The sequence below is a fragment of the Aythya fuligula genome, chromosome 2, assembly GCF_009819795.1.
Source record: "Aythya fuligula isolate bAytFul2 chromosome 2, bAytFul2.pri, whole genome shotgun sequence".
Classification (NCBI taxonomy): Eukaryota; Metazoa; Chordata; class Aves; order Anseriformes; family Anatidae; genus Aythya; species Aythya fuligula.
In genome coordinates, this window is record NC_045560.1 from 158,452,795 (window position 1) to 158,465,010 (window position 12,216).

Here is a 12,216-nt window from a genome sequence, read left to right on the forward strand (position 1 = left end):
GGGGGGAAAGGAGACAAGAAAAACTGCACGGCCAAAAGCAGCTGCTATAGGAAAAGGTCCTGTTTTAGACGCTGATGAGAGCCAGTGAGCCCCATGGGTTAAATCTTTTACGGGCAGTAATAGCGCTGTGGTTTACCTGCACGATGCTGGACAGGGGAATGAGGGCAGTGACCAGAAAATCACAGGATGGCTGAGGCTGGGAGGCACCTCTGGATCCATCTGCTCCAGCTTGTGCAAGCTCCAGTCCCTGTTCTGCCCTAGGCAAAGCCGTGAAAGCTTTGACAAAGCCACTTCCAACAGTGTGCCAAACCCACAGCCAGCGGGGCCACAGGCTCATCACGTACCACGAGGAAAGACCAAGTTTCATGGTTTTCTCCAAGAAAACTGATTCTCATTCCCATCCCAGCTTCTGGCACCTCCACCCCGACAGTGGGACCTGTCACAAACCACTTCCCTCGTGCAGGGACCCAACTCATTGTATTTTTGATGTCCCAGTGGGATTAACCTTCCTGCTCTTTTCTGGGTGATTCTCTGGCTGTAGTAGAGAAATGTTCCTGCAAATCCGCTAAAACAACACGTAAACACGTGCTCGATGCACATCCCAGCTTGGTGAAGGACCTGAGGCCACACAACCTTCAGCACCGACTTCACCTCAGCTGAAAAGCCTGAGGTCTCCAAAGCTATGTCCGATTGGAAATCCTAGCCACCGTACAGAGTTGAACCTGCTAAATTGTCAGCTGATCATCACTAAAAGAAAACCTAATTATTTTTCCACCTGGCACTGTGTAATAAAACCACGGAGCCCCAGATACACTAAGCAGGATGAAAATGATGATGAAATCAAAAGCCATTTTGCCAGGGAGTTCCTCTGCCTGGCTTTTTAGAAAGGTTAATTTATGCCTCAAAGCTCCCGGATGCCGCAGCATCGTCCTTGTCCGACCCCAGCGCGGGCTGATTTGGAAGGAAGGGTGATCTGGCAGAGGTAAATAAGGATTAGACGTAGCAAACAATGCTCCCGTGCTCTTTCCCTCTGAGTTTAAGTACTCCTTAACCCAACACGTGTTATTGATACTTCCAGCAGCCCCAGGTGCTCTGGTTTCCAATCCGCTGCTTAACGCACTAATCTACTGATTCACCACGCTGGTTTAAGAGGCGCACTCTGCTCCCATTATAAGCTCTGACCCCGTAATGAGCCTGAACAGCTTGGCAAGCAAACTACAAATGAACTCTATTTGAAGCACTCTGTAACACAGGTTTCCCTACAGCCGTCATAAACGCTGCCTCTGTAGGTCAGCTCTCTCATAAAGCCGCGGCGAGCTCGTTAGGAAGCCATACAGACCTTGTCTTTGGAAACTTTGTGGGAAAATGGGCAATTCCCATCCGTCTTCTTGCACGTGCCACGGAGAAACCTGCCAAAAAAAAAAAACAGAGGGAGAGGGCTGAGTGTGAGATCAGGTGGGTCACAAAATGCAACTTTCTAACATTGAGTCTCTTCCTGGAGCAATATCCCTGCAAATTAACATGACCGCTGCAGAGTTCATTGTTAAAGCCCATAACAGGCCATAAATCAGTCCTTTTCCGGACAGATTTTGCTCTCTCACTGTATTTGGCTGCTTATTAGCAGTCAGAACAACGTAGTGAATGACAGAGTGGTGGAGGCTGCAGGCACCTCAGGGCCATCAGGTCAACCCCCGCCACAGTAGGGGCCTACAGCAGGGTGCCCAGCCCTGAGGCCTGGTGGGTTTGGGGAGCTCCCATGAGGAGTCCCCAGCTCCTGGTCCCAGTGCCAGGGCTCTGGCACCTGCTGGGGACCAGGGGGAGCTTCCCGGGCTCCAGGTTGGGCTCACGGCCTCCGCTGATGGCCCTGGGACCCCCTGAGCAGAGCCCGGCCCTGGTCTCTCGCATCTCCCTGCAGGGCCTCAGGGACATGGGGGAGCTCCCCCAGTGCCTCCTCCTCTCCAGGCCGAGCAGCCCCAGCTCTTGGGGTCTCTTCTCATGGCAGGGGGGCTCCAGGCCCTGCCACCCCTCAAGGCCCTGTGCTGGGCTCTCCCCAGTATGCCCAGCGCTCTCCTCAGTACGCCCAGGGCTCTCCCCAGTATGCCCAGGGCTCTCCATCCCAGGGCCAGATGAAGACTCAAAACAGCACAAGCAGCAGAGATTCCTAAGGCGAGCAAGTAGCACAGCCAACCACCCGATTTACTCCCCAAAATAAGAAGAACAAAGGAGTCAAAATAAGGACTCGGTAGCCAGCACCATAACCCTCTGTGTCACCAGAAGTAATCCTCACACCTTGGACACGTATGTCTTGGTGCTCACGAGGATGAGAAACTGAGTGCAAGCAAGTAAAATCAGTTTTAAAAAATCATTTAAAAAAAAGAAAAAAGTCGCTTTTCCTTCTGTATTGTCTCCCACGGAGCTTTGTGCAACCCACCAATGATTTCTAGCACGGCAGCAATTTTAAGGAGAAATTAAGAGTTCATCAGTGGAGTTGGCTTTTCTACGCTTTTTAAACGACTAATAATATAGTTTAATCAACTGTTGGGCAGGTATAATGAACTGGCTACATTAATCAGTTCTCCTGTAATAAATTACCAAGTCTCTTAGCTGCCTGGCATCACAGGCTGAAGGACTCAAACCTGTTGCAAAGATCTGAGCCGGTCTGTGCAACACGTCAGCTCCAAACAACACAAAGGTAGTTGTGGTAGTAGTGGTAGTTGTACTGACAGTAGGGTGATGGTTGGACCAGATGATCTTGAAGGTCTTTTCCAACCCTTAAAATTCTATGAACTGGTCTGTGATAGATGCTGCCAGGAAGAAATCACCTTGTGCATGGCGAGGGCAGGCTCTTAGATCATTCAGCAAAATCCAGGCTACTCTGACATCCTCACCGTGTGCCTCCATCAACTCCAACGAGTATTATCCAGAACGCATGAAGCAGTTTGTTCGAGTTGGATGGCCTTTTCAGGGCCTGGCTAAATATTTTAGCCTCAAATCCCACCTTGCAAACTCTGATGGCGTTCTCAACCCGACAGTAGTAACTAATGGCTAAGGATTATTTTTCTGATTATATTTTAAATATATTTTTTTATATAATAATATATATTTTATATAATAATGTAATATTTTATATAATAATATATTTTTTACGTTGATTTGATCTTATTACAGGTTCTTACTACAAGTTTTTAGATCTTTTTAGTTCTTCTGCACTATGATATGATGTGATTACTTGGCAGGCATAAGTGTACAGGTGGTGGCATCCACCTCCAAATTGTGAAGTAAATATTTCTGTAGTTCCTAGAAGCTGCACCAAATACCTAAAGCATGTATACTTAACTTTGAGTCTTAATGTGATGTTTAACTAGCATGAATAGGTCTCAAATGTTGCATAAATTCAGAAAAGAAAAAAAAAATAAACACCAGAAGAGATTAAATAGATCAGGATTCTCTTGTCTGACAAGCTTGGATAGAAAGGGAAGACTATATAGAGTTATAAATGGTGCCTAGAAGGCGATTAGGGAATTATCCTATTCTTCTCATGAACGAGGAGGTGCCTAACGCAGCAGTTAGGCAGGCAGTTGAGGAGGCATTTTTCACGCAGAGCCCAATTCAGTTACGCAACCCATTGCCACAAACATCACACATTAAAGAAAGGACAAAATCCATTCACAAAAGAAGAGAATTGCTGACTATTACAAGATGCTTTGGTGGCAACCTCCAGCGACTGCAAGCCCTACCAGGCAGCAGTATTTCACTGCCAGAAGCTGAGAGATCCCAGAAAAAAAGAAAAGAGTCCTCTGTGAACCTCATCTCATTCTCCTCCTGAAGGCACCTTCCAACCCTAGGGCACTGGGCAAACCCTGGGCCTGACCCAACCCAGCAATTCTCATGTTCTTACATCTCCATTATCAGGATTTTTCCCCAAATGAGCAAGCTCTGAAGCCATCTGCTGACCCAGTGATGGCTCAAAGCAACGTGGATGCTCAAAGCATCCATCCATACCTGGTGCAGACGGCCACCTTCTCTGGATCATGGATGTAGGGGCAGTTCTCCCCGCGATTACACCTGCCGAAGCGGTTGTAGTACATGCAGTACTCCTTCTTCTTCTCTTTCTTCTGCTTGGCTTGACGAATGATGGCCAAACTCCGCTGAACGGCACGGCTAAACGGAGCGAGACAGACAGGTTGTGGTAACGCTTCCAACTTCAACGCAACGTCATAGAACAGCATAGAGAAAATAGGTCAACTGCACCCAAATCACAGAGAAGCACGAAGTTCAACTTTGAGAAGGGAGGGAGATATTTAGAAAATTCATACTGGGCCAAAAGTCACAAAAGCCCTGGTGGCTTTTGGACAACTTCACCTCAAAGCTTTAAAAATCTGCAAGATGAGGCCAGTCGTAGAAGAGGTCATGATGCCAATCACGTTTTGGGCTGTACAAGCAAGACCACAGTTGGGAGGATGAGGGAGAGGATAAACCCCTTCTACTTGATACTTGTGGGATCACCAGGGAATACCAGGCCCTCTTTGGGACTCCCAGGACAACACGGACAGTAGAGGATGGCAGCGAGGCCAGTGAAAGGCCACCAGGACAGCTGGGGCTGGAGCAGAGGCCATGAGCTGATTTGCTCACCCAGGAGAAGACAAAAGGGAGATTTTATTGTCCTCTGTGACTGTTTATGGGATGGTGCAGAGATTGTGGAACCAGACCTCCTCAGAGATGCGGTGTAAGGATGAGAGTCCCTTTGGTGCCAGAGCCCCTACAGAGACCTTCAGGGATCCCTCTGTGACCATGACCATCTCCAATGACTTTGTGAGCATGGAGAGAGCTCCGTGCAGTTTTTATGAGCACAGTGAGACAAAAAATATCCTTTTTTTTGTGCTGGGCTCACGCAGCACAGGCTGCAAACACCAGGCAACTCAGGGGGTACATCAGCACAAGTCCTAAGGGTCACAGTAGCATTACCCATGATAAACTCACTCAAGGCAACTATTTTAGGGAGGAAATGCACATTTTTACCTCTGTATTGACAGTCTGCAGCTTTCCAGTTAAAATGCGCTAAGAAAACTTCATGCAGCCAAAATGCTGACCGTGAAATCCCCTCTATATAGCATGATAAGGTTTTAGAATAAAAAAAGAGTCTTTCCTTGCTGAAATTATGATATTGATAAACACGGTGGCTACCTGAGATACTCAGCCAGGCCACTGGCACGTGGACCTCAGTGGCCAGCGCTGAATTCGGACTCCACCACCGATCAACTTTGACAGCAGGTTTTAAATCAGTTGGTATAAATGATAGGAGAGGATAAAATATAGCCAGGATCTGGCACTATGTCTGCGTAGACATCTGGAACCAGCACGCTTCGGGGATAAATTTCAGTCTACTACAATTAAGCGGGGCTTGTCTGCGAGAGCTCACGCTTAAGGACGCGATGATATGCGGCACATCTGTGGCACAGAAGCGAGGCGATGGGAAAGTCAGGAGGGTGCTGAGCACCAGCGATGTGCTGTTGTGCCCGGGGTGCTTCCCTGCTGGTGCTGGAGGTTACTGGTTTGCAGGGACAGAGCACCCAGTGAGCACTGGTTCCCAGTTTGCAGGGGCTGAGCACTGGTTCCCAGCTGGAACAGCTCAGCAGAGCCAGCAAGAAGCAAAACCTGCAAGTTTTCTGGGCTGAATGGCGATGAAATTCTCTGGATCAGGGGGAAAAAACACCAAACTGCTGCGATTCAGGTGACGGTGACGCTGCTGCCCTCGAGAACAATGCAGTTGTTGTTTTAAAAAGGGACTTTCGGAGAGGGCTGGAGCAGATTTTGGCGTTCGTTGCCTGCACAAAGGTGCTGATATCCATTACAAACCTTTCACACCCTTTCAAGAGCACCTTTCAAAGCAGAAACCAGTGGTTTTTGCTGAGTTTACAGCCACCTCGTGGCAGAGGATGGGGGAAAACCAGTGGTGCTTCGTTCCTTCACCGAACAAAGAGCTGGTGAAACAGCCTCATGCCAAGTTTTTGACCCCATCCTGAGCATAAAGCATCCGGAGGGGGAGTGTGCTGATTCTCCCCGTGGGTACAGACCTGGCAATGTAGCGGCTCGTCGTGGATCGGTTCAGGATACCAGATGGGGAGAAGCCAGAACCGCCGGGCGTCCCGCTCAACCTCACTGTTTGAAACAGAAAGAGAAACACAGGCACGTTCAGGACAATTTGCTCCGAAGCGAGAAATTCAGCAGGAATTCATGTGGTCCTTGGCTAAGACAGCAGCCCCGAGAGCTGAGGATGCTCTTTGCAGACCTGCCTGCTGCTGGCACCTCTGTGCCGGCCACACCAAGGATGAGCCCTGCCAAAAAGGGCTCCAAATCCATCGGGTGCCCTTTTCCTCCGTGCTCAAACCTGCTGGGAAACCACCCCCGGGGAACCTGCATGCACTGGAGCAACCCTGGAGGCTCGGCAGAAGCAGCTCACACTCCCTGCAGCAGCCCGGGGAAGCCCAGCAGCTGCCTGGAGCCCGTGCGTGCACATAATTAAATCGTCCTCGAGCGGCGCAGGGAAGACTGAAGCGAAAATAAAGGCTCGGCTCGCGGTTTTCCAGGTGGCACGAGCGCGCCTCAGTCACTCACCTGCCAGCCCGGGCGTGCTGGGGAGTGAGTGAGCGGGATTTGATAGCTCCCCCCGCGCTCGAGCTGTCACTCTGGCTGCTGGCACCGGCAAAACCCCAGCTGTTCCCTCTGAAAATCAAAAGCGACGGCGCGGGAGCGATGCCGGCACGGGTGGCACGTGCCCGTCCGTCAGGGCATCAGGCAGCCCTGATATGGGATGCAAGCCCGGGTCTTCCTCGTGCAGCCACCAAAAAATAACTGGGTGTTTGAGCCACTTTTGCTGAATTATTTTGTTTTTTTTTTCTGTTGTTTTTTTGGCTTACAGCTGGGGTCCTGCTTCCCCGAGAGGTGCTACAGAGCATCGCGCTCGAGCAAGGCTGCCCCTCCAAACGATGCAGGGACAGAGACCCAAATTAAAGCCGGTTATTAGGGTCGGGATAAAGCCTCCCTCAGACCTCTGTAATTACATTAATGATCTTTAAAACAAGCTCAGCAGGACAAACTATCCCAGGAGTGGGCTCCCCTGGGTGGAAAAGCAGACTCTTGGGTACGCGTGCGTTGCCGTGCCCGTGCGCCATCCTTTTAGTTAGTTTTAACAACCTGCCAGCCACATCCTTGCCCGAGAAAGCACAAAATAAATCAATAGATAAATAAATAAAAGCTGCAACGGTCTCACGCAGCTGGGTTTTAAGCGTATATATACCCAAAATAAATCCATGGCTGAATTTATTTTATTTTTTTTGCACAGCTTTAATCTTCCCGCAAGAAGGCTCGCTGGCTAAAACCACTGAAATCACTGGGAGGACTGAACGTGTGCGATGCTGGCTGGGCAATGCACGTCTCCTGGTACAGGTGACCGTGCTGTGAATTAATTTGCAGCCTGCAGGCACTTTGCACGCCTGCGAAACGCTCCCATCCATCCCAAAACGCAGGGCAGAAGAGCCTGGTCGGCGTGCCGGCCACATCCAGCGAGGCAGCAGCCTGGCAGCAGGCTAAGAAACCCTTCCTACGAGCTTCCACGCTGTCCAACCTCCTAATTACTCGCCCAGAGTGGAAATCCTCGCCCAACTACTAGGGAAGTGCCTAAATATTTACCCAGGAGGAGCTGCGCAATGGCACCGGTTCGGAAGCTCCCTAATTACGCGCGGAGCCCGTTAACGCGCAGCAGCCTGGAAAGGGGCGAAGCCTCATTTCTCTCTTCCATCTCTTAGGATTTACAGGAGGGTGTCGTTTTTAGAAGCCTTTCCATCACGTAAAAATTAATTTAAATGCTGAAAGCAACGAGCGAGGGGATGCAGGCAGGGGGATTTATCGCCGCACCCCTGTTGGAGGGGCCAAGGAGCCCAAGTTTTTCTTCGAAGCGACACAAAAAGATGTTAAGTGCTGAAGGTCAGAGCAGGACGGAAGCAAGGCGGAGATTTGGGGTCTCTCTGCATTACCAGAGTTACCCACGCGGTGCGAAATTGGGGCAGAAAAAGACACAAGAGGGCTGGAGAGGGGTTAAATTTAGAAAAAGGAGCTGAGACGTGCTGGTGAGCGATCCCCCGGGGAGCACGGCAGCAGGCTCCGGATTAAAGGGAACAAAATGCTGAAAACCATGCCCCCAGGGCTTGACTCTGATCTTGGGGGGGGGTCTCACGGGGTCCTTTCTTCAGATGTGACACAATTTCGCACGAGGGGACCTCAGCACGCCGGGGAGAGCATCGGCGTCGGGGCCGAGCGCCGCCGGTCCTATAAAAGTCCCTTGCTGCAGAGCTCGAAAGGCGGCGAAGGCAGAGGGAACAAGAGGAGGGGAAAAAAAAAATAAAGAAGAAATAAATAATAAAAAAAAAGCTGCTGGGGAGAGCATCAAGGAACTGCACATTAAGGGCTTTTTAACTGATTACACCCAGCACGGCGGCGTCAGGCTTGATATTTTATACCCCGTGTAAGGGACAGGTGTTTTTCTCCCTCCGCCTTTCCTTTTTTTTTTTTTTCTTTTCTTTTTTTTTCTTCTTCTTTTCCTTAATGATCGAGCCGGGCTGAGGCGCATCATCTGTAAGGGAAGACGCAGCCCGTGCAAACGGGGCTGCTCCTCTCCATGCATCACCCGCAGCCGACGCTGCCTGCTCCGGCGGTGACGGCGAGCGCTGGGAAGTGATTGTTGTACCTAACCCAGCCGGGAGGCTCGGCGCGTCTCTCCGGAGGGAACGGGAGCTGTCATGTTCATTAAATGCATGATTACAGCTATGATTAATAGCAGGGGCTACAGCCTAACTACTTTTTTTTTTTTTTTTTTTTTTTTTTTTTTCCCTTTCGCTCTGAAGGAATCCGCAGGCGAGCAGCGCGGCAGCCTGGCTCCTCTCCCTCGGTTTTTTCCGCGGCGCCTGCTTCTACCCGCTCCAAAATTGGGATTTGGGGAGCAGAAAAGGGGAAAAAGGAACAACCCAGCCCTGCCAAAGGGGCTCCCCAAGCGCCAAAGGTGGTTAAAATGAGCGGGGTGGAGGCTGTGCCCCTCCGCCAGCACCCCCATCTTAGTCCTAATGTTTTTCCCCGGAACACAAACCCAGCTTGCAGCTCTTGGTTCCCTCCCCGGTCTCCAATCCCGCTCCTCCAGGGGAGGATTTCCCCTGAAATCCTTCCAAATTGCGCCTGGGAGCCAAGCTCAGCGCTCCCAGGACGTGGCACAGGGTGCACGAGGCACCCAGCTCACGGCTCCTCTCACCCCAGGGCTCCTCCTGCACCAAACGCGCGCTGAGCAGGGCGCTCAGCACCTTCCTCCGCGTTCGGGTCAGCCCCAAATATTGCAGAGGGATTATGATTATTTATGATTAGATTAATTATGACCTGCTTAATTATTTAGGAACGACTTCAGTGCTCGTATCGGGGGTCCCTTTATCGGGACCTCAGCACCACTGCGGTGGAAACATGGAAAGAAGCGTGATGTAGGTAATTTGTTGGGTTTTTGTTGGGTTTTTTAGTTTGTTGTTTTAATTTGGTTTGTTTTTTTTTTGGGGCCGTGTGGGTACAGAGATGCCATTCGTTTCGCCGGGTGCTGAACCGAAAGTTTCGAGGCCGGCACCCGGTTAATTTATTTCTTTAATTAGCAGCCGTTTAAGCGGCTTCTAAGCGTCGCAGGCGATCAGCACCCGCGGCTGCCGGGGGTGATTTATTTCATCTCCCCGGACGGCACGAGCCCTCTGGAAGGGAAAAACGTTAAAAGGGGATGCGGGAGAGCAGCTGGGCACGCTTCCCCTCCCACCCCAACAGGATCGAGCACGTCCCTGCTTCGGGCGTTTGGTTCTTAACGAGGCACGCTCAATTAACGAAGCGTTTCGGCGCTGTTGCGTGACCGGCTCGGCGGAGGCGTGGCGAGGAGGTTGGAGAATCTCCCGAGCTCTGCACGCCCCGGTCCTCATGGAGACCAGGTCCTAAACCCGAAGGGCTGAGCTAAAAGGGGATGAGGATTGAGCAGTCCCCAACTTAAAGGGGTTGGGTTCAAAAGGGACCGAGGGACTGAGCGGTCGGACAATCCCAAAACCAAGGGGTTGAGCTCGAAAGGATCCGAGGGATGGCGCAATCCCAAATCTGAGGGTGTGAGATGGAAGGAACAGGGGGATTGAGCAATCCTAAAGGCAAGTGACTGAGCTCAGGAGGGACCAAGGGATTCATGAATCCCAAACCCAAGCCATTAGGATCTAAGGGGATATGGGATCGAGCAATCCCAGCCCCAAGAGATTGAGCTCAAAGGGGACGTGGGATTGAACAACCCCAGCCCCAAGGGATTAAACTCTAATGGGATATGGGATTGAGCAATCCCAGCCCCAAGGGATTAAGCTCAAATGGGACATGGGATTGAGAAATCCCAGCCCCAAGGGATTAAGCTGAAATGGGATATGGGATTAAACAATCCCAGCCCCATGACACGGAGGGCACATTCTTCCCCCAAGCCCCCGGCACCGTCGCCGGCTCGCCGGCAGCGCTGAGTGTTTGCCAGCGGGGATGTCGCTGCCACGAAGGCAGAATGGGGAAACTGAGGCAGGAAGAGCTGTTAAGCACCAGGATGGAGAGAGGGAACGTGTTGAGATTTGGGAAAGGCCCCCCAGCCCCGTAGGGTTGAACACGGCCATAAGTTTGGGAAATAATTCGCTCTCCTGGTGTCAGAGGCACCGCCGCGAAGCCACCGCGGCGGCATTTAGGGCGCACGTGGCGAGAAGCTGAAGCTCCTCTTAAAGCTCCACCGCTGGGAGCTCGGCCGTCGTGGGAGAAGAGAGGGATCTCGAAGCCTTCCGAGTTTATAAAAAATAAATAAATCCAAAAAAAAAAGGAAAATTTGATGATAAATAAGACCTTAACACCCGAGGAGCTGTTGACGGCCACGAGCATCCCTCCAGCAGGCAGAGCCAGCGCGTCCTGACAGCCACCAGCACCGTGAGCGCGAGCTGCTGGCTTTTCCAGGCATCCGTCGAAGTCGTGCAGGGGAAAATTTCCCCACGGGAAGCATCTGAAAACCCGCTGGAGTGAGCCCACATCGCAGGCTGCAACAGCTCTGCCCCCACGGCAGCAGCTCGTGCCCATAGCGGGGTCAGGGCTGCTCTCCGGCCCGTGTCAAACCTTCATTTTGTTCCTGCTGCTTTCAATCTCCTCTCTGCTCGTTTCTTTATTGCTTCCCCTTGCAGATTTGTCGTGGAAATGCTGTGGCGCCGGGACCTTTCCCCCCATTTCGTGGAAATCCTGGCAGAAACAGCTATAACACTTCTCCAGGCTCCCCAAACCGGAGCCCAGCACCGATCCCACAGCCCAGGGGCTGGAGGCACCGGTTCGGGGCTTTATGGCGTTTCTGATTGCAGCTGGAGCTCAAAAAGACAAAACGCCAGCCCAAGAAATTCGGGTGAGCAGCAAAATTATATCTCACCACGAGCAAACTCCGAGTTATTAAATTGTCAGGAGCCTTTCCCACCTCTCTGCCACCCCACCAGGCAGTGTCTGGCACTGGTCTAGCTCCAACCCTCTGCCAGAAACCCCACTTTTCGGGGTGGTTTTCTGCCAGAAACAGAAATGTTTCTCATTTCTCCAGCCCAGAACTGGGTATTTACAGGCAGGCTGAACCCGTCAGCCTTTGCTGAGTTGCCTAAGCTTGAATTTGCTGTTTCCCAGTGGCTGCACAGATTTAGGGACTTCTCCACGCAGATAAATGAAAAAAAAAACCACCAAACACAAAAAGAAAGAGGTCGGAACAAGGGTTTTGAACAAGGGATGTGCAAGATCCCTGTTTGGGAAGGGTTTCCTACAACAGGTCTCACCTCCATTAAAAGGTTTCCCATTTTTTCATGCCATTTCCCCCATTTTCCTACAATTTCGCTGAATTTAACACGTCCCCCGGCAGCACGTAGAAGTCTCCAGGAGCGCTCCGCAGTGCCTGGTCCCGTGGAAAAGCAGCAGGAGTTCAGGGATTCGGACACTTCAGAAAATCCCATCCCCCAAAAAAAAAAAAAAACAGACCTCGCTCACCCCAAGCTTTGCTTGGTCCACGACCAAGCGAGATTTACGCAGCCTTTTTCCAAGCCTCCCAGGGCTGATCCTTGCCCACCCTCCTCCAGACTCAGCCCCAAAGCCGAGCTCACAGGCAATAGGATCGCAGAC

General features: G+C 51.2%; 1 protein-coding gene across 9 annotated transcripts in view; it reads right to left on the bottom strand.

Annotated features, from left to right (window-relative positions):
* The window catches only part of ZC3H3 (zinc finger CCCH-type containing 3), a 120,696-nt gene that overhangs the window by 29,848 nt on the left and 78,632 nt on the right, over nucleotides 1-12,216 (bottom strand). For all 9 annotated transcript variants that reach the window (XM_032182927.1, XM_032182933.1, XM_032182930.1 and 6 more), the window contains 3 exons: nucleotides 6,075-6,159; nucleotides 4,003-4,161; nucleotides 1,340-1,409 (listed from right to left, as the gene is read on the bottom strand). In XM_032182927.1, the coding sequence (XP_032038818.1) occupies nucleotides 1,340-1,409; nucleotides 4,003-4,161; nucleotides 6,075-6,159 (314 nt within the window). The remainder of the gene's footprint in view (nucleotides 1-1,339; nucleotides 1,410-4,002; nucleotides 4,162-6,074; nucleotides 6,160-12,216) is intronic.